General features: G+C 42.0%; 1 protein-coding gene across 3 annotated transcripts in view; it reads right to left on the reverse strand.

Moving 5' to 3' along the window:
* MLF1 (myeloid leukemia factor 1) overlaps positions 1–18,213 on the reverse strand; it is a 36,751-nt gene extending 18,538 nt beyond the window's left edge. Inside the window, exons 1-3 of one of the 3 annotated variants that reach the window (XR_015869835.1) lie at positions 18,075–18,213; positions 2,266–2,422; positions 612–656 (exon numbers count right to left, since the gene is read on the reverse strand). Coding sequence is in view for 2 of the 3 variants with exons in the window: in XM_088447631.1 (XP_088303757.1) it covers positions 612–656; positions 2,266–2,422; positions 18,075–18,121 (249 nt within the window). In the remaining variant the exon portion in view is untranslated. The remainder of the gene's footprint in view (positions 1–611; positions 657–2,265; positions 2,423–18,074) is intronic. The other 2 variants (XM_088447631.1, XM_088447632.1) reach the window with 2 other exon arrangements.
* Between the last annotated feature and the right edge of the window lie 4,209 nt (positions 18,214–22,422).

A 22,422-nucleotide genomic window follows, 5' to 3' on the forward strand; every position in this document is an offset into this window, starting at 1 on the left:
CACCTTGTGCAAGGGGCTGCATTCAGCACCAGGCGGAAGGCTGACACATAATCCCTGCCAGTCCGCTGATCACCATAGCCATGCGCACAGTCCAGAAGTCTTGCTTTGTATGTGTGACATTTTACATAACAGTTCCTTGTACACAAGTCTTTAAGGCAAAAACTAGTTCCAATAAAAATAAAATAAAATAGACCAAGTTAAACTGCAACCCTACAGAAAAAAAAGGTTATTTACATAGAAAGAATGGCAGACCAGTGTTAGCAAGACTTGGGGCTTTTTTGTACTCAGTGAACTCGACTGCCCACATAAAGAAAGAAAGCAACATAAGAATAAGGCAAATATAAAATAATTAATAAAAAAGTGAAAAGCAAAAAAAAATAAAAATCACATAACTCTGTATTTTAGTACATACTACATGCAATTATATTTACACTTAGCAAGCATTGTCTCTGAGGAACAACAGCGTGCTGCAAGTGCCAAACACCCCACGTGTAATCATGTTGCAAAGGCCAGGAATAAACATGCTACAAATCACAACTCAGAAAGAAAAAAAAAAAAATCACACATGCCACCAGGCAGAGCTAACACTGCACACGTCACAGAGTACTGACCAAGCTAGAAAAGGGGGCACTAGGCATATGGGACAGACTTGAAGCCTGCAAGAAAAGCATCAGTTGTAATCAATATCATTTTCATGTAATGAATACTGGAACACATTTTAGGAGACACTTATTGCATGGTTACAATGGAAAAGATTTCCCTGGTGCTCAGCAAATGCATTTTTATTTTTGTAGAAACAAATAAATGAACTAGAACAAGGCGGTTCCCAAACTGCCATTACAGTCCAGGTTTTAAGGATATGCTTGAGCACATGACTTAGTTAGCACCTCAGTCAATTTGATTTAACTTGGGCTCAAGCATGGATATTGTTACCACCTGGACTGTAATGGTGGAGTTTGGGAACCTCAGCATCAGGGTGTTACTACGCACTGTGAATGTGGTTTGTTAAGGAATTAATGCACAGGTATCAATGGCCCTGCAGTTTTATCACAGGTTCAATCCACTCAGCATGTGCTCAACAGGTTCTCTCACACCACATGTACAGCACATATAAACCCCTTCATGTGAGCAAGTCCTTACTGTAAACTCACATTCACCAAGGTCCTGGGTTAGATACAAAATATCAAGCTCATGTGCTTTCTTACAGCAAAAGCTTCATCATGAACTACAAGCAAGCTTATCTGGCTGAGGAGTACATTAGACATCTTTATTTATTCAATAAATGGAGGCATCAGTCTGGCAGCATTATCCATTTAGGACATTCTGATAAATGATAAAGCAAATCATACAGTAACTGAAAAAGCAAATCATTAACAATTATTTTTTACTAATTATCTTATCAGTTATAATCACAAACAATTAGCATGTTAGCCAGAAATGTATTTTTCATTTGTCATTTCCATTAACGCTAAATATTTGCTTACTACTGTAATAACAACAACAACAACAACAACGATGAGATTAGTTTTTCAAAAAACAGTGTGCTTTATATATATGTAGTCGGGTTTAGGTTTCGAGAAGGCGGGATATATTTGGCAGCTCTTCCTTCTGACCTGCAGATGACTGCTCTCTAAAGCCCCTTTAGTGGGCTGCTGATATCCAAGTTCAGATTACAGTGTCTGAGCCTGGCAGAGCTCCAGCGACCCCTGACCCTGCAATGCTTTTATTCTTGGTTTATATATGTATTTGGTTCATAGAGTACGGCCTCGGAATAGCAGTTCTTTGCTACGGCTTCCCATGCTGCTGGTCTAGGATACCTGACTTTTTTATGTCAAAAACCGGTGAAACTGAGCCAGAGGGCTTCTTTTAGAGAAGGGAATAGGCCTGCTATATATAGCAGATGGAAGAATGCCAAGCTTGCTTTTATCAGTTACACAGTGAGAAGTATAGGAACTGACATCTGTTGTAGGGGCTCAACGGTGCTAAACTTGTACATCAATGTCTGTAACTGCAATTATGTGCCTAGCTAGGGAGCTAAAACAGTTAATAGAGTAAAATTAACAAGTGTTAAACTATTATAGGAATAGTACTGGATGAGAACAGCTGTGGGCAAAGAAAAGAGCAAATCAGGGCAGTTAAAGGTTGGCATTACAGTGCCCGCAGACTGGGCCTAAGCTAACAATCAGTTCTTTGAAATGAATCTGACTATAAAGTCTCAGTTGATGACAGCAGTGTGAACTCAGGAACTACTTGGAAAGTGCTTACCCTGTGATCTTCCCTCAGAGCCACCTGGGAACCATGCTGCCCTCTGCGGCCATGAGATCTGCCATCTGTGATACTGAAGAAGGGATCCCGGCCAAAAGGATCAGAGAAACTTCTCATCATCTGTCTGACATGTTCTTGGTGTGCAGTGAATGGATCTCTGCAATTTTAGCATAATACATTATTATTTCATTATATAAGTGTATGTTAATTAAGTTTCATTTTCTAAAAAATATTATATACTTATTACTTTGTATATAAAATATAGACCTGTGGCATTAACTGGTTTTAATTCATTGTGAAGAAAAATAAATAGAAATTAAGAACAATCTTAAATAATACGTTAGATTTTCTCCAAACTTTTCACCTAGACATATGTACACCAATTATCACAGCACAGAGGCACAAGCACTACACCCTGCTACAGATGGTGTAATTCAATCTATGGGCCCGGTCACTAAAACTGATCTTTTCTGCTAGCCTCATCTGGCACCCTGCAGCCAAAATCTATGCAGCAGTGCCGCCTGTAGTGTCCTCAGGACGCTTCAGACGGTCACACTGCTGCCCTTACAGCTCCCCGGTGCATCATCAGGATGCTCCAGGCATTGCTGTAATCACTGGCAATTGTGGCCCCGTCCCCGTGTGACACCACAAGGAAGGGGCGTGGCCTGCACCGACCCCGCGAATAATGTTATATACATCAAAATGGCCTTCTGCAGAAAAAAGGTTCCCCACCCCTGCTTTAGATCATGGGTATTCAACATGCGGCCATCCAGCTGTTATGGAACTACACATCCCAGGATGCTCTGCCACAGTTTTAGCAGGCTGTAATAGCAAAACAGTGGCAGGCATACTGGGATGTGTAGTTTCACAACAGCTGGAGGGCCACATGTTGAATACCAGGCCCTTCAACTTCTTGATTCTCACTCCACATCTCCTGTCTGTCCCACTTTGAGATATAGGGGCCTATGTATCAAAGCTTGATGAGAGATAAAATTGTGAGAGAAATAAATATTAACCAATCAGCTCCTGTCATTTTTCAAACACAGCCTATGGGAGGTTTTCAATTAGCCGCAGGGTTTACCCCGTGACCAATTGCTGGCCAAAATCCCTGCGGTGCGAAAACTGCAAAATCAATGGGTTTTTCCCCGCGCACAAGCCTGATTTGGTGGTTTTTACGCGGATTTTACCTCGCACCTCCATGAGCTGCAAGGTAAAGTCCGACTGTGGGTACTCTCGCGCTGGGTATCCCTGCTAATTGAATAGGTCCGGCGTGGTAAACCCCGCAGCTAGTTGAATATGCCCCTATAAAATGTAAGTTAGAAGCTGATTGGTTGATAATTTATAGCTCACTATTTTCTCTCTCATCAAGTTTTCATACATAGGCCCCATAGTCAGTGATTTTGATCCCGTCTGCCCTACACTTGTATGGGATCACCAATTGCTTTTCCTAAGAATTGCATTTCAATTTGTTGTATAATTTTTCTCTGTTTGGTTGTTACGTCTGTTTTATGCCTTTTACATTATATTTATTTTGATTAGTTATTTATGGTTTTGTTCTTGTATGGCGCTGCGTACACTAAACAAAAAAAGAAACAACAGTGATTAAGGTCTGTACAAGTAGGAGCAGTTTATGATTCACAACAACATATTCAGCAGTGTAATTATGTTGCATTTAGGAATCTGCAAAGACTGCACGAGCAAATATATCTACATAGCCAACAGCCAAGTCAAGACTCTTAAGCTGGGTACACACTTACCAGACTTTGCGGCCGTTTGGTAAGCTAGACACACTTGCCAATCAGCCCAAACATCACAATTGGGCGGGCATTTAAATACTCAGCGTCGTTTAGAAGTACACACCAGCTGATCCGCAATAGATATATCGTTCAGCAATCCATTGAAAGATATAGCTACTAGTGTGTACCCAGCATTACAATATGTTTCTTCTAACTGACTGATGAAAAAAAAAAATATTCAAAGAACAACATAAACAAAAAAGGCTCTAAATTGTTATGTTTTTATTTCCTTTGTGTAAAAGGTGCGAATGAGCATTTAGGCTGCAGAACATGAACACATTGGGCAGAATTCAATTGTATTTGCGGCCTGGATCTCCCGTCTAAAGTGACGGGAGATCGCGGGCCACTATTCAATTTTGTGAGCTTTTCCCACTCATCGCGCCCAAAGTGGTCGGGTTTAGCCGCGTAAATCAGCTAACACCGACCAAAGTGCTGGGAGCGATCGTGAAAAGTGCCATTTGGGCGCCCGAACAGGTCACTTTTCGCCGATTTCAGCTCGCACCCCTCTGGGGCTGTGAGCTGAAATGGAGCGCTGGCAACTGATCGCCCCCGACAGGAGAAACAATTGAATAGCTCCGTCGGGCGCGATGGGGGCTGGAAACAAAAGAATTCCGCCCATTGGCTGCATACATCATCACGTAAGTGTGTTTTCCTTTCAATGACAGGTATGTTTGTCTCAGACACTTTCAGAAAGAATTATTGCACACAGGAAAGCAGAGCAGTATTTGAAGTACAGACAGATGCAATCAAAAGGTGCTCATTTAAACAAGCAGAACAAGAAAAAAATGACTCACCCATGTGCGGCTATAAATTTGATTACCGTGTTGCTTTTCTCAGACGTGATAATTAAGGAATTGTGACAAATTTATATTTAGTACATGCAGACTCAGAGTTCCCAGAACCAGAGACAACCTTGTCCAGACATGAAACCTGCTTTTATTTTAAGGAAACTATTTTTAATCTCTAAAACAGATACGGTATAAATCCTGGCTCTTGAAACAAACAGTTTTCCCAAATGGAAAATGGCTGCTTTTGTTTAAAAATGTAAATGGAAATCCAGAGCCGTTTCACACCTAGAAAATGTAAGACAAGAACTGTGTTTGTGGAGATTGGGTGCATTCATAATGTCGACAAGCAGGATTCATAGGGGTATATTTACTAAAGTGTGGGTTTTTAGAAGTGGAGATGATGCCCATAGCAACCAGATAGAGGATAATAGCTAGAATCTGACTGGTTGCTATGGGCAACATCTCCACTTCTAAAAACCTGCACTTTAGTAACAATACTCCATTATGTCAACAAGCAGGAGATCAGGAGCAGAATGTCGGTGGCACAATACAGACAAAGATAAAATTCTGCTTACATCACACATAAGGTGCGTACACACTGGACGATAACGATATCGTTATCGTTCAGTCGTCCACTTTTAACATCAAAAAGATGAACGATAACGACGCGCGTTCCCGCGGGTCATTTGTCATTATTGTTCATCAAGTAAACATGCAGGCCAACCTGACGATGTCGTCAGTTTGCTGCATGTTGGGGAATGGGGGAGAGAGCCCGGCGCTGAACGATATCACATGCGCACGCAGGGGGGGTTTCCGAGCATCTAGAAACCCCCCTGCCTGTTGCTGCATTCGCCGCCGGCCCGAGCAGCTGAACAATTTAACTTTTCTCCAAGAGTCCCTGTTATACTGCCTGGGCTGGCTGTAGGGGGAGCTCCCCCAGTAGTGCAATAGGGGCACTACTGGGGGAACTACTGGATACACTGCATAGGGGGGACCACTCAGGGGCACTACTGAGGGCACTGTATAGGGGGGGCACTACTGGAGGGCACTGGATAGGGGGACCACTACTGGAGGCACTGTATAAGGGGCACTACATAGGGGGACCACAACCGGGGGCACTGTATAAGGGGCACTACTGGGGGCATCTATATATTTATTTGTGGCTAGATGTTTTTTCGGTAATCAAGAATTTGGAAACCCCCCTTTCAAAATCCTGCGTTTGCCACTGGATATAGTTAATGATATCGTTCAGCGGGTGTGCTCAATGTCATGAACAAGCACACCCTGCCGGGGACACACTAGGCTATATCGCTCAGGGAGCAGATCGTCTAGTATGTATGCTCCTTAACTGTGTCGGCAGTATAAATGAAAACATGCTAAAACAGCATCTTTACATTTATACTGCCAACATTGTTAAAGTGCTTTAAGCAGCATTTTAACTTTCTGCTTTGTGCCGCCGACATTCTGTTGCCATTCACCTGCTTGTCGACATTATGAATGCTGATCAAGCATATGTATTCCAAGGGGACCGTGGCATTACCAGAAGAGCAGCAGCTTGCAACGCTGGTAGAGGAGGGCTGGGCCGGGTACAACGTACAGAAGCAGTGTAAAAATTACATTTTGCTAATCAATATTGAGATAGAAGGGGCTCATGGTCAGGGCCATGCTTCTGGACTAAAGCACAGCCAATTTCACAAACCAAAAACTATTTTAAGACCATCTCAGGTCACAAATGTTGCAGCTTCCACTGGTTACATCAGCAGACATCGAAATTGTACATTAGATGCGCTTTGCCCAATGCAACAAAAAAACCAGCACCCCTTCAAAAAAACGCAGAAATGTCACGTGATGAATGCGGCTGTATAGTCCGTAACTACTGTGTAGTCCCCGTACCCTCATGTATAATTTAACCCATAAATGAGGCTAAGCATAGCTGTAGGATAAAAATGGAAACATGTTATGAACTGAAAGGGGTGATTGTAAAGTGGTGGGATGGTATATTGATGTGAACTAGACACTTCTGCAGAGTTCTCCACCTCAAACGCAATAATAGGCTCACTTCTACTTTGCCCAGGGCAGATAGTTGGCGAGCAATCAGAAGTGTACTGGGCGCACAAGCTAGGTACAATACCAAAGCAATTTGTGGGCACACCAAAACATAACTCAGCACAGAGACAAATGAGACACGCTCGGCTGACTTTTCTTTTTTCCAGAGCAGTGCTATTCAGACACCCTGTTGTGAATATACAGCTGGGACAAGCTAACTCTGGAGCTTTCTAAATTGATTAAGCTGCCTGTAGGATACGGGAAGGAGGCTGCCCAGATAACTGAGATGGTTTCCCCATAGGAAGATTTCATCCATGGGAAACCATTACATCCATGCAACAGTTACTGCAGGATCAGATTTTAGCAAACGAGTACACAAGTTATAGTGAGTTTTTACAATTGTTTATTCTTCATTCAGATGCAATGCAACAGGGTTATTTTCAGATATTTCCCTGAACCTGGTCGAGGTATTGTTGCTTTTCAAAGACAGATGTCTGACATTTTTTATGGATATCAGTTGTGACAATTGTAGTTTAGAACTGTATCATTTATACTCCCATTCCAAAAGGATAGGAGCCGCTGCCAGGCCAAGTCACCTTCATAACATGTGATATTTAATCAGCACTATAATCTTTCTACATCGATTTCAAAGCAGACTCCCATTATTACTCTGTGTTCACATTAATGGGACGAGTTGGGAATGCAACACGTCTCCTTAAATACGCATTGTTATATTTAATCTGTTTCTATACACAAATTCCTTTGCAACAAAAAATAATCATAAGTACAGAACTTTGGGCCTGATTCACTACTGTACGCAACTGCATATGCAATAGCGATTATGCACGCAGTTCAACTGCGATAGTATGCTAATCCATTGCAATCGCAATGCCCTCGCAACATAACATAAGGACGCCAACTTTACTTACCACACATCCGTAATGTTTAGCAAAACTGCAAAACCATCGGTACAATCGAGTACCATCGCAGCCTCACACACACTTGCACAAGTCCTGACCTTACTCAGAAATCGCTAACAACCATGCACGCTATCAGGCCTCAGGCTGCATAGGCCATCGCAGTGGCTAATATATGCACACTCCTGAAACAGCGTTGAAATGCACTGGAACGCCATGAGCATGAGAAGTACGCAACATTCATCCGATTGCGTGCGTATTACCAACTGCGTTCCTTGCTGTATCTGGTCCTTCGTACACGGTTAGCGAATTAAGACGCCAATTCAGGAAAAAATACTTAATCTGTGTGAAAAAGCAAAAGACAGAGGTTCTATACTATAATATAGCAGCTTCGCCTTTTGCACAGATTATATACTTTTTCCTTCATTTTTGTGTCCTATTTAGCCAATAGCGTTCTAATTACTTAGCGTTAGTATAGCACATTAAGAGGAATATTTTAAGAAAAAGTCTGTGGCGCTATTTGGTGCAATTGGAGAATAGATATATGTAGCCACATTTGTAGCACAGCCAGCAATGCCAGGAATAATAGGTGATGGAGAACGGAGACATGTACCCTTAAAGATAATTTCCTCTAATGCTTTGCCACACTTTGTGGATCTATAAATGCAAAAATAGGTTTTTGTTTGTTTAAAAAAGGTGTTACATAAAAGTTAAATAGTTAGTGAAATAAATAACCTCAAAGACAATATATCAAAGAACAATTTGATATGACCAGTTACATACTATATTACGCTATCATGAAAAGATGTTTGGCAGAAGCTGGTAACAATTGTACATGAACGCTGTCCAAGAGATTTCACACAGCGCCGGCCAATTTTCCAACTTCGCACTAAAAGAATAATGAAATTCCAACTTGGACATGAAAGAAAATCAATTTTAAGGGATACTCATCCAGTTGATGCAGCCAGCAGTACAGACTGACACAGTGGTCCAGTGCATAAGTTCTCCATTATAACACAAGTAGGGAATACACCAGTGCAGGCCTTTAGGACCAGTAATACACCAGTTTCTATATCGCACCTCAGCAAGAGGAATAATACTATTCAATAGTTTTTGGGTAGGCACAATGTACAGATAAGAAATGTGCCAGTGAGTAATAATTGTTATTGTGAATTATACAGTAAAAATTTTAAATAAAAATGTAATAATATAATAAAGTAAACACTTTGTCTTGCGTTACTGGATGTTTACATTCTTCCAAGCACAAATCATCATAGAATAATTAGTATCCTAAATACAACTGCAAACAACTCAAAGTACCAAAACAATGTAATGGTTACTCCAACGCAACAAAAACATGTTTCTCAGCACAACATCTTACTGGTGAGTGGGGAATGTGTTACTATAGAGGTGAGGGAGGGGAATGTGTTATTACAGGTGTGAGGGAGGGGCATGTTGAATCTGTTACAACACGGATGAGGGAGGGAAATGTGTTACTACAGAGGTGAGTGATGATAATGTGTTACTACAGAGGTGAGGGAGTGGAATGTGTTACTATAGCAGTGAGGGAGGGGATGCATTACTATAGAGGTGAAGGATTAATGTGTTACTGTAGTGGCGATATGAAAACAGTAAATATCTAAGGTCTATCTGGCTGAAACCAGAGTATATCAGCTAGTAATTGCATATGGTACTAACTGGAGACATAACTTATATATGAAGAAAAGGTTAAGACACATGTGTCGCATTACTTACTTTTAAACTATTGAGGGAAAGTAACTGTCCGGAAAGGTAAAAAATATCTGTATATGAGGATCACCTCATACAGGCAGTGTTCAAAGTTCATATTTAGCAAATAAATAATAATAATGTAGTTACACAATGTCGACTGATAAAGAATTAGGAAATCATCTTGTTGTAACTTTGTCTCTATAAAAGCAAAAGCTTCCAAGTGGCTGGTAATGTTTTTATCAGAGTAATAAATGCAACATTTGGTCCTAAAAAAGAAGGAATTGGTAGGAATGCCTTGTTTAGATGAAAACAAATTGATAGGCATCACTCATGAAAACATTGGTCTAAACTAAAGCAAAGCGAACGGATATTGCAGACATACAATACCTCGCAAAAGTATTCACCCCCTTGGCTTTTTACCTTTTTTGATACATTACAACCTGTAATTATTTTTTTTTTATATTAATTTTATGTGATGGATCTGCACAAAATAGTCTAATTTGGTGAAGTGAAATGAGAAAAATATACATAAAAAAAGAATCTTTATAAATAAAATTGGCATGTGCATATGTAATCACCCCTTTGCTATGAAGTCCCTCAAAAGTTCTGGTGCAACCAATTACCTTCAGAAGTCACATTAGTGAAATGAAGTCCATCTGTGTGAAATCTAAGTGTCACATGATCTGTCAGTATAAACACACCTTTTCTGAAAGGCCCCAGAGGCTGCAACACCACTAATACCTCTTTTCCACCAAAAACCCAGGTCCGACCTGGGTTTTTGGACATGGTTCCAACCCTGGTCAGACCCATTTACACTGCACCTTTGATCTGGGTTACTCCCAGGTCAGCCCTGTTCACACTGAACTCAGGTCTGCCCTGCTAAACCTGTGAGGTCATAAAAAGTGGGAGGTGAATGCTCCACAACCACCAATCCGCTCATTTTAGGCATGATCCAGGTCAGATAACCCGGGTTGCACCGTTTACACTGCACCATTACCTGGGTCCATCCCTGGTAGCTACCTGGGTTGGCTTGCAGGGTCACTTGACCCAGGATATTTTTCAGGGACCCTTTTACACTAAGCTGCAACCCGGGTAGACCGAGCAAAAACCCAGGATTTTGCTCTGGTGTAAAAGGGGTATAAGTGAGAGGCATCACACCATGAAGACCAAGGAGCTCTCCAAACAAGTCAGGGACAAAGTTGTTGAGAAGTACAATTCTGAGTTGGGTTATAAAAATAAATAAATATTGAAATCTTTGATTATCCCCCAGAGCACCATCAAACCCATCATCATCAAATGGAAAGAACATGGTACCACAACAAACCAGCCAAGAGAGGGCCGCCCACCCAAACTCACAGACAGGGCAAGGAGGGCATTAATCAGAGAGGCAGCACAGAGACCAAAGGTAACCCTGAAGGAGCTGCAGAGTTTCACAGCAGAGACTGGTGTATCTGTGCATGTGACCACAATAAGCCATTCACTCCATAGAGCTGGGCTTTATGGAAGAGTGGCCAGAAAAAAGCCATTACTTAGTGATAAAAATAAGAAGACATGATTTGGGAAAGATGGATGGTGTTAAATACAGGGATATTCTTGAGCAAAACCTGTTTCAGTCTGCCTGCGATTTGAGACTGGGACGGAGGTTCACCTTCCAGCAAGACGATGACCCGAAGCATACTGCTAAAGCAACACTCGAGTGGTTTATGGGGAAACATTTAAATGTGTTGGAATGGCCTAGTCAAAGCCGGGATCTCTAACCAATTGAAAATCTGTGGTCAGACTTGAAGATTGCTGTTCACAAGCGGAAACCATCCAACATGAAGGAGCTGGAGCAGTTTTGCAACAATCCCAAGGGCAAGATGTGGCGAGCTCATAGAGACTTATCCAAAGCACCTTGCAGCTTTAATTGCCGCAAAAGGTGGCTCGAAAAAGTACTGACTTTAGGGGGGTGAATAGTTATGCATGCTGAAGTTTTCTGTTATGTTGTCCTAAATGTTATTTGATTCACAATATAAAAAAAAACAAAAAAACACAACTTCACAGCTGTAGGCATGTTCTGTGAATGAAATGATGCACACCTTCAAACAATCCATTTTAATTCCAGGTTGTGAGGCAACAAAACATGAAAAATGCAAAGGGGGTGAATACTTTTGCAAGGCACTGTAATATAGAGGTAGGTACTGAGTTAAGATGAACATACAGCATAAACAGTAATAAAGTAATCCATTGTATTTACTGCTTGTTTCATAAAACCTAGTTTTTTAATTCACAAAACAAATCTAAAGTAATATCCTGCGCTATAATAGGTGTACAGTATGTGTATAATTATATACAGGTTGAGTCTCCCATATCCAAATATTCCAAAATACTGAATTTTTGGAGCATGACTGAGATTGTAAAACCTTTGTTTTTTGATGGTTTAATGTACACAAACTTTGTTTAAAGCACAACATTAAAATTATTGTATAAAATGACCTTCAGGCTGTGTGTATAAGGTGTAAATTAAACCTAAATTAATTTCATGTATGTACACAAACTTTGTTTGGGCCACAAAATTATTGAAAATATTGTATAAAATGACCTGCAAGCTGTGTGTATAAGGTGCATATGATACATAAATGCATTCTGGGTTTAGATTTGGGTCCCATTCCCAAGATATTATGCAAAATATTCCAAAACATGGAATATTCCGATATCCAAAATACCTCTGGTCCCAAGCATTTTGGATATGGGAGACTCAACCTGTAATATATAGATACACTCTCTCACATATACATATAGTACATACACTGGGCCAATATGACATACCTGTATCTGAAACCCCACTGCCTCATCAAAATTAAATGTTGTAATAGAACTACAATACAGTCAGTATGAAATGTTGCACTTCATTACTTTACAAGGGTAAGTTCACAGCACTGTAGAGTATGTATAAACAGGCTGCAAATAAATACAAATGTGATTTTAAGATAACCCGCTTTATAAGGCTGCAGTATATAACATGCAGCAAAAGAGCTTATTTAAATCGGTGTTTGCAAACTGATTTTCTAGGTACTATGTTCTTCTTGCAAATGTTATCAGATTAGAGGAGGGCTTTGCATGGGGATTTATGTAACAGAGACTCTTGCATGTGAATCCAAAAAGTATACAGTGCACTGTTTAAACTCTTCTCTCAACACGTTCAATCCACTTTATACTTAGAACACATCTCCTTTCACTTACTTCTAAGGTTACTCTGAGGCCACAGTAACCTCTTGTCAGACTCACTGCTTTCTACACTACTGTCATCCTCCTCTACAATTATATATTTTGTGCTGGTTTATATTGATATCTGATTAGAATATTATATACACATATACCCATACACACACGTAGTCCAATACAGACAGTTCGCACACCTTGATAATATGCCAAAAATCTTTTAGAAATCCATGTATGTATTCCATCAGCCAGCAGATCAACAATAAAAAGTGCAAAAAGTGCATTGTATTAGAAATTACAGAGTACTTGTCAACTCAATATCGTCTTAAGAGATGATCTGTGGCAGAGGACCGGTAGCTGAACGCCCTACGGCCATTTCGGTGCAAAAAAGCACCTTCTTCCATGAAAATTATATATATATTTCATGGATATTACCATTACCATGGAGAACTTTGAGTCTTCCTGCTCAGATTTTTCTGTAAATGGGCATAAAAATATATTTGCATAATATTTAGGAGCACCAGTGATATATAACTCCTGTATATATTATCTGTAATAAAGAGCAAGTTCTAGTAGTATGTATAAGAGCATTTGACTTACAGCCTAATGCTTTTATATGGTGAGGGGGTGGGGCTTGGATAAATTGAAATAATGTATTGGTATTAGGGACTTATCTGATGGGGTTCACCTTAATATGGTGGATGAGCAAACATTTTTGGGCAAACATTTACCAAGAACCTCACAAAGGGGTCTACTCATTAAGTTAATTATCAGGGTCTGATAATTAACATACTAACTCGTCGCGAGCACCGGAGCAATTCATCATTGCTCTGGCGCGGAGACAGCTGATCCAAAAATCAGTGAATCTTTTCAATGCTCTAAAAGGACAAAGTCATGTATGCGCACAAAAGCTCCGGCGCTGGTGGTATGACCCGTACAGGGGCGGAGGGATCAGAGAGGATCCCTCTTTGCAACCCGGGACTCCTTCCCATAGGGAACGAGTGGGCTGCAAGCTCCGAGCGGGTGCACTGAATGCTCCCGGAGTTAAGCTCCGAAAATATAGTATTTTTGGAGCTTAATGAATTCTGTCCCCATACTAGGGTATGGGGACAGCGGGCATTCCGGGAGAGAAAGGTAAGCAGGAGGTACCTGTGATACTAGTGTATGGGGACAGCGGGCATTCCGGGAGAGAAAGGTAAGCAGGAGGTACCTGTGATACTAGTGTATGGGGACAGCGGGCATTCCGGGAGAGAAAGGTAAGCAGGAGGTACCTGTGATACTAGTGTATGGGGACAGCGGGCATTCCGGGAGAGAAAGGTAAGCAGGAGGTACCTGTGATACTAGTGTATGGGGACAGCGGGCCATCCCGGGAGAGAAAGGTAAGCAGGAGGTACCTGTGATATCTCCTGCTTTACCTTCTTAATCAATGGCCCGGACACTTAATTTCTACAATCGCAGGTAAAAATGTTAATGAAAATGTATGCAAAACATTAAGAGCCAGTAATAAAATTATCCTTTTCAAAAGCTACTCCTTTTGCAGACACAGCTTTTAGGAAGAGTGATAAGTTCCCCCGATCACAGAAGCCAGTGGAGCTGCAGCTAGAAGATGCTGACACGAGTTTATTAATTTTACTTTAAACATAAGAGAGCAGCACTTAGATCAGGGGTGGGGAACCTTTTTTTATGCCGAGGGCCATTTTGATATATATAACATTATAGTAGGCCCAGTGCAGGCCACGGCCCTCCGTGTGACGTCACACGGGGGCAGAGCCACAATTGCCGGTGATTACAGCAATGCCCGGAGTATCCCGAGGATGCTCCGGGGTGCTGTAAGGGCAGCGGTGTGACCGTCTGAAGCATCCTAAGGATGCTGCAGGTAGCACTGCTGCATAGATTCTGGCTGCAGGGTGCCATTCTATGCACCCTGCTAGCCAGATGAGGCTAGCAGAAAAAAAGCTCAGAGGGCCAGACCAAATTATTCCGAGGTCCTTATACGGCCCCTGGACAGGAGGTTCCCCATCCTTGACGTAGATGGACTACGGTGGAAGACCTGTGGAGCAGTCACCAGCAGGGAGGGGGGGGTGGGAGAGAAAGAGACCTGGGGAGCAGCCAGCTGCGGAGGGGGGGGGGGGGGCGGAGACAAAGACAGACATGGGGAGCAGCGGGGGAAGACGTGGCGCAGCCAGCAGCAGGGGGGGGGGGGGGGGGGGGAGACAGAGTCCCGTGGAGCCTTTACCAGCGCGCGGAGACAGGAACGCGTGAAGCAGTCACTTGTGGTGGTGAGACAAAGAGCCGGGGAGTAGCCAGCAGCGGTGGGAGATGGGGAGCAGCCAGCAGCGGTGGGGAAAATGGAGCGAAGGGGACCAGTGACCGGCTTGGAGAGTGCAGCTGGTGATGTCAGTGGTGAGCTTCCGGCTCTATTAAAAGCCAGAAGCTCACTAGGGCTTGCGGAAACGAGACCCTACCGCAAGGGTCTCGACGCAAGCCACGATGGTCAAGACCATCGCGACCATCACCTGGCCGCTCGCAATAGCTGTGGGGGGCCGAACACACAGAAAAAAAAAACAACCTGATTCAGAGCGAGCGCTCTTTCAGGGCGTCCGGCTCTGAATCAGGCCCTATGCGCGCTCCCACGGCATTGTCCATCGCATCTTTAGGTCGGCTCTACATGCTGCTCAATTTGAGGATGTGACTGACGACCCCATGCATTTGGATACAGTGGGGGAACGACATAGCGTACGGTTGTTCACCAGATTGTGTGGTACGTACGGACCGCACGATATGTCGTTCGTTGCATCTTCCGGCGGTCGTGTACACAGGTCATCTAGTGTGTACCCGGCTTTACACTCTCTATCACCCCTCCAACCTTGGATTTTCCTTCCAGCATCTCCTAGGGGGGAGGGGGAAATTTGGGTAAAAAAAAAAAGCAGTGTATAGCTGTGACCAGTGAGGCCTTTCAATATCTTATTCTAAACAATGCAATTCTTATGGTGCGTATCCACTTGCCGATAGAGGAACAACAGTACAATTACAACATTGTAATCGTACAGTCGTTCCTCATCCTGTAAAGTGCCTACATGAACGATATGTCGTTCACTGCAGGCACCCTCCCTCATCCCCGAACATACCCAATCTGTCGAAGATTGACCTGCATGCTCAGGCGATGATTGATGACAAAAATGACAAGCAGGAGCGCGCATCACTGGTAGTTTTCGGCATTTTAATGCACAATTTGTAAACGATTAATGAGCGATTGAACGATAACGATGTAGTTATCGTTCAATCGCTCAGTTTAATTGCCTACTGTGACGCACCTTTATATTGTAATTCTAAAGAACTCATAAGCCAGACCCAACAAAACCAGGGACTATGGAAAAAATAAATTACCTACCTTACATATCTCAGGAGTTAGCTGAACACATTGTTGAGCATATTTGCCATCTATGTTACAGAAATTTATATTACGCCAGACAGAATATTATAAGATATTGAAGTGAGCCACTCAATGGGATGAGTTACCGTACATACCATACGTAGATGCCGAGCGACACCAAGTAATGATACATTGCGCATGCCGTACACACTGCACAATCTGACATACGACAGCGCAATGTATCATTACATGCTACATGTAACTGCACAGCGTCTTTCATTGCACTGTCCCATGTGACGTGCAGGACAGCAGAAGGGACGATCGGGTGTATATACTATACAATGTGTATGATACAGTATATCTTCTCAATCCACATCAGAATTATATATTGTACTATGCATCGTATAGTGTGTACCCAGCTTAGGTCTACTGAGGACAGAGCTGGTGCTGTGTCAGCCGGCAGGAGGTGGGGGCAGTATCCCCTCTTCCTGAAACTATGGCGTTTGGCTGTGACATCATAATCAAGCGCCACACTCACATGGAGAGCAGCTTCACTTACTGCATTTTCTTCAGGTCAGCAGCCAGCACTCCATGTAGTGTAGGCATTACATTTAAAAACACTGGATGAGTGACATTATGTCCATCTTGCAGTTTTAACTCCCCATCCCAAGCCAAACATTGCCTCCCCCCACCTTCTGGTCACCAAAAGAAACATAATTTGTAATAAAATAATATTATTAGTATAGTACTTACACTGCTGCCTATTACAAAAAACAAAAGTTGTTTTAGAACTGAAACATTTATGAATTTGGTGTTTTGGTAGACAGTTATATAGATGGTTCTATACTAGATTGATTACTACAGTACATAGTGTTTTTGCTGGGATAAACAAAGGTTAATTAACTGAAAGAAAACCTGTTTAATAAAAAAATACTCTGTTCAATAGTGCTTGTTAAACACTATGGTTATGGAATAATAATTTACTTCTAAAACCAGTAAATGTAAAAGACATACTGTAAAGTGGTATAATTACATGCATTAACTATTAATACATAGTGCTGGTTATTGCATAGGAAATAAACAAGTTACTGCTGCAAATCCTTAATGCCCTCCTTTTGCAATGCGAAGTGCAAAGCTGACCCCAACATAAATGCCCATGGCATTAGCCTAAGGCTCTAGTGCAGTGGTTCCCAAACTAGGTGCGTGCCACGGGTTGTTGATGTTCTGTTCGGGAGTTACAAATTTTAGATGCACCAACCGCAAGTGGTGCTCTTGACTTGGAATTACATTATAGGAAGTAGTCAAAGTTAAATAAATAATACATTTATTTTACTTTACAGTAAGGTAGGATACAAGTACATTATATTCATATTTATATGTACCAAATTTTATGTTAAAATAAGATTAACAGGAACTGTGCTACTACAAGAACGAAATCATGTAATAAGATTAAATAACAGAAATCAGTTTTACTTTTTAAAAGCTAAAATGTATATGACAGTGGATGTGAGACCCACAGAAAACATTTGATGCAAAATATGCTCTACAAACTATTTAAAAGTATTTAATAAGCTGTTGCTGCATATTCCTAGAGGAGATCATGAGCTACGAGATACAAAAAGTAAAATAGGAAGCACTTGCTAGATAGAGAGGAACGCAAGGGACAAGCATAGGCAAATATATTCCAGATTTATGGCACCCATAGATAGTCTCCAGCGTTAGTTGAACTAGAGGTAGCCGTGCATCTTGTCAAGCTGAGACTTGTAGTTCCACAATAGGTATAAAGGCATATGATGACGAGGAACAACCTAACATGCCCCATCCGGGGTATAGGTGTCCTCATCCATCGTATTTCATTACTAGCCCAGCTGAGACGACGTGAGAAAAAAATATATATTTATATATATATATATAAAACCGTACGAGCGAGCGGTGAAGGCTGAAATGTGATACTCACGAAAAAAACTGGTCTTCCTCGAAGTCTCTGAGCAGGTTCCCGAACATCTTCCCGCAGAAATAGCAGCAGCGCCCCGCACCGAGCCCGGCTCAACCGTTGTCCGTTGATGATGTACACGCTCACGCCGGCGGGGACACGGTATTATACAACTCGGCGTCACATGATCTTTTCTGACGCCGGTGATTGGTTGTTCGCTCGCAGACGTCTCTAGAGATGGGACCTATCCTGTCTCCTTGGCAACCGCTGTCAACAGTGTCTCTGCCAAGACCAGGCCTGGGCTGGAAAATATTTGGAATAAAGTGACACAAGTGTCCATTCAATATAATACGTTTCATTTAAAAAAATCACTTTATGCTTCTTGCATGTATAGTATTAGTCACTGAAAACCAAATCCATGCCCCATATGCAATAAAAAAAAATACAGTTTTATTACATTTATGACATAAATGGTTTGTTATAGTTCCCAGTTGTTCTTAATTTGTTCCAAATTTTCAATACAGGACAATAGGGCTGATTCAGAGATGGAAGCTAATGCCACCACAGCTGCGAAGTACTCAGCGTCTGTGCAAAAATATGCAAATGTCATAGCCACCTGGATATGTATTGAGACGGGTGGCTCTGCAAATCTAAGTGACTGTACAAAGAAGCAGCATCGGTCACAGATAAATCAATTATCGGACTTCTGGGTAACCCTATGCTCTTGCAGTATGGCTGCGGGAACCAAGACGCCAGAACCATTTCTACTGTGTATAGGATCGCAGGCGCAGGCGCAGGCGCAGGCTGAGAAATGCCCTGAAAAAGGTTGTGCCACCCCCCCCTCCCATTGCCACTCACACACTGACCCTGTCTGTCAATCACTTTGCGTGTAAATCCTCACTGTGAGCGACAATGAGAATTCAACTTGATGTACGTGCAGGATGACTGAGTTTCATGCGTAGATTACCGGTAATCGCTCAACTGCATAAAGATCGGCATTGTGTACATATCTGAGTCAGGCCCAATCTCCCTTATTCTGGATATTGGATAACATTCTCAGTAACGTATAGTGTTATGGGCGATATACCACCGACCATCACGGCTGTGCACACATTTGCCCATTATGGTGCCCTCAACATCGCTACTTTTACTGCGCACCTCTATAGTAGTGATGTTGCTTGCTGTGATGTGAAATAAAATTTTATTTTGTAAAGTGCAAGATTCTCTTATGTATAATAAAATACGTATGTACTACCATATGAGAGAGAGAGAGAGAGTGAGTGAGTGAGTGAGTGAGTGAGTGAGTGAGTGAGTGAGAGAGTGTGTGTGTGTGTGTGTGTGTGTGTGTGTGTGTGTGTGTGTGTGTGTGTGTGTGTGTGTGTGTGTGTGTGTGTGTGTGTGTGTGTGTGTGTGTGTGTGTGTGTGTGTGTGTGTGTGTGTGTGTGTGTGTGTGTGTGTGTGTGTGTGTGTGTGTGTATATATATATATATATATGTGTATATGTCCAAATTCTGGCACCCAACAGGTAAATCCTTAATAGCTGTGCCGGGTGCCCTTCACAATGTAGACCTGAAACCAGGAATCAATGTTTTTAGGGATGATCACGATATATGTTGTATGGTGACACATATGTTGCTGCTATTTAGCCCTACTGTGTATCGGGGCTATCGTTACACTGTTCATATATATATATTTTTTTCTTAATGATTTCTTTACACATCACCATGGTTACTTGGGGTACAGTGACGCAACTTCCGGTGCGACTGCCTACGGGCATCGGACACGAGGAGGAGCAGAGGGTTCACATTTGGATTACTTGCTATTTAAATGTGGTAAGTGTTTGTGTTTTTGTCATAGGCTTGACAAAAGCACTAATAAAGGCGCTGAAACGTTGCTGCTAATAACCTTTGCTTTTTGAGTGATATTTTTGCTCCGGAGTGCCGCCATTGCATACCTCCCAACTGTCCCGCATTTAGCGGGACAGTCCTGTTTTTCTGGGACTGTCCCGCCCGCGGGCTGCAGTGTCCCGTGGTGGGTGGGAAGTTGGGGGAAGCCTACACGCTGCTCTGCTATGCAGAGCAGCGTGTATGCAGAGGTAGAATAGACGCTGTGCGCATGCGCACAGAATCTATTGGGAGTATGGGGGGAAGCCCGGGGGCTGCCCAGCATCTCGGAGATGCTGGGCACGCCCCATTAGTGATGTAAACGGGGGCATGTCATCTGACCACACCCCATTAATGATTAGACCACGCCCCCTTTTCGGGCGCGCGCTGGTCCCGACTCCCTCCCAGCAAATGTTGGGAGGTATGCCATTGGTCCAGTATATTACAGTGATTCCTGGTTTCAGGACTACATTGTGGAGGGCAGCCGGCACAGCTATTAAGGATTTACCTATTGAGTACCGAAATTTGGACGTATATCTACTAACTGTGGGTGAGATACTGGAGTATTAATTGCTGGATTACAAGCCCTCAGTTATTGTTCAAGGCACCCAGGACTGTATTTGTTTGCAAGTCTTTTCTTGTGGCTAAAAGCACTACAATTTAAATTGGGGACTGCTAAGTGCCAATCATCGATGTAATATAAGCACTAGTATATTATCACAGGGATGTTGGTTGTGGCCATTTAGTTGCCTAGATACCCATCCCAGATCTGTTGATTCTGTTGCATTTAAAACGGCAAGCGAAAATATTGAAGGTCTGCATCATCGTGTTACCCTAGAACAAGGGTCAATTTTAAGTTTTTCAGAGTCTGAGGCTTAAGCGATTTTGTTTACTGACAATTTAGCTGAATATGCCACGATCCCTGCTCCAGTGGAACTGTATCATGACTGGTTACGTCTTAAAAAGGAGATCGGCTTTTTCTACCACAGTCTTATGCTAACTAAACTAAATATTATAAAGATAAAAAAAATCCCACGTGGCTTTAGAGTCAAAAACGTCCCCACTATAGGACGCTACAATGTAGAGTTCTGTAAGAGATAGACATCTGTTCTTAATAAGTGTTTTTTCAACCTTCTATTGCTTGTCATAGATTAATCTAAGAGAGAGATTAACATCGCAAAAGAAAAAATCAAATCATTTCAAACCATCCATGTTGCTACACTTAAAGCAGACAAACAGACCGATTGGGAAGCTGAACTAAACTTACAATTCGATACATATAAAAATGAGTTACTTAAATTCAAAGCGGAAAAAAGGAAAAAAGTGGACTTTGATTAAGAACAACAAAGGGTGTACCACTGGTTGACTGGAGCCTACCCGAAAACTGATAAAAGACCCCTATTTAAACGTACTATACCTAGATTGCGGCTGCATACATCTGATGATACAGTAACCACGGAAAGTGAAACCGATACTACGTGTAAATCCACTCACAAGAATCGCACACATTCTCCAGTGGGAAATCGCACCAGGCGCGTTTTTTAGAGCCTCGCCCAAACGCACCCGTAGAGGTCATCAGAATGAGAGGCAGAGGAAATCCGCCCAGGGGACGCCGGACCTAATTTTCAATTTGTCTAATAGGTCTTTTTCCTTTGCTGAAATTAAGGTAATAGGGAAGGGCCTTTCATTTGTCCCTACGGTCCCTTTCGATCAGACGCAATGGAAAATGGAGGCATACAAATTAAATAGGAGCTTGAAAATCAAATAATTTTTGCAGATAAACTCACGACTCCCTCTGAAGTACCCACACAACTTTTAAAATTGCAAGATAAATCCTCCTTCAACCCTATGAGCAACAACGCTTCAATAAAAACTTTCTCTCGATTATTGGACAAATCGGTTTGTGACAACCCAGTTAATAAAAAACCCTAAATTCTGGAATTTAAATAAAGAGGAACGGATTTCTTTGAAAAAGTGAGCCTCCTATGATGATATACTGTAGTGATCCGACAGGCCGATAAGGGGGGCTCTATTATCATTTTGAACTTGCAAGATTACAAGGATGATGCTTATAATCAGCTGGGGGACAATGCTACTTACAGGAAACTGACTCAAGACCCTACTACACTTTTTAAGTGTGAATTAGATAATTTATTGCAGGTTTCATGCTCTCAAGGTGCAATTTCCAATTAAATAAAAAAAGCTTTAGAGGTTAAGTATCCTGTAAAACCTCGATTATACCTTATTCCCAAGATACACAAAGATCCTGTTAAACCACCTGGTTGGCCTATTATAACCGTGCAGGGTTCTTTGTATCAACCAATTTCTACCTATTTGGACATGTTTCTTCAACCTTGTGTACAGGCCAGACCGACATTCTTAAAAGATACCAATAGTTTGTTAGTGTCATTGGCGAAATAAAATAATTTGCCTCCTGATTGTTGGTTATGCTCTGTGGATGTCTGTAGCCTGTATACGTGTATCCCACA

Source organism: Taudactylus pleione, unplaced genomic scaffold, assembly GCF_031769625.1.
Source record: "Taudactylus pleione unplaced genomic scaffold, aTauple2 ptg000436l, whole genome shotgun sequence".
Taxonomy (NCBI): Eukaryota; Metazoa; Chordata; class Amphibia; order Anura; family Myobatrachidae; genus Taudactylus; species Taudactylus pleione.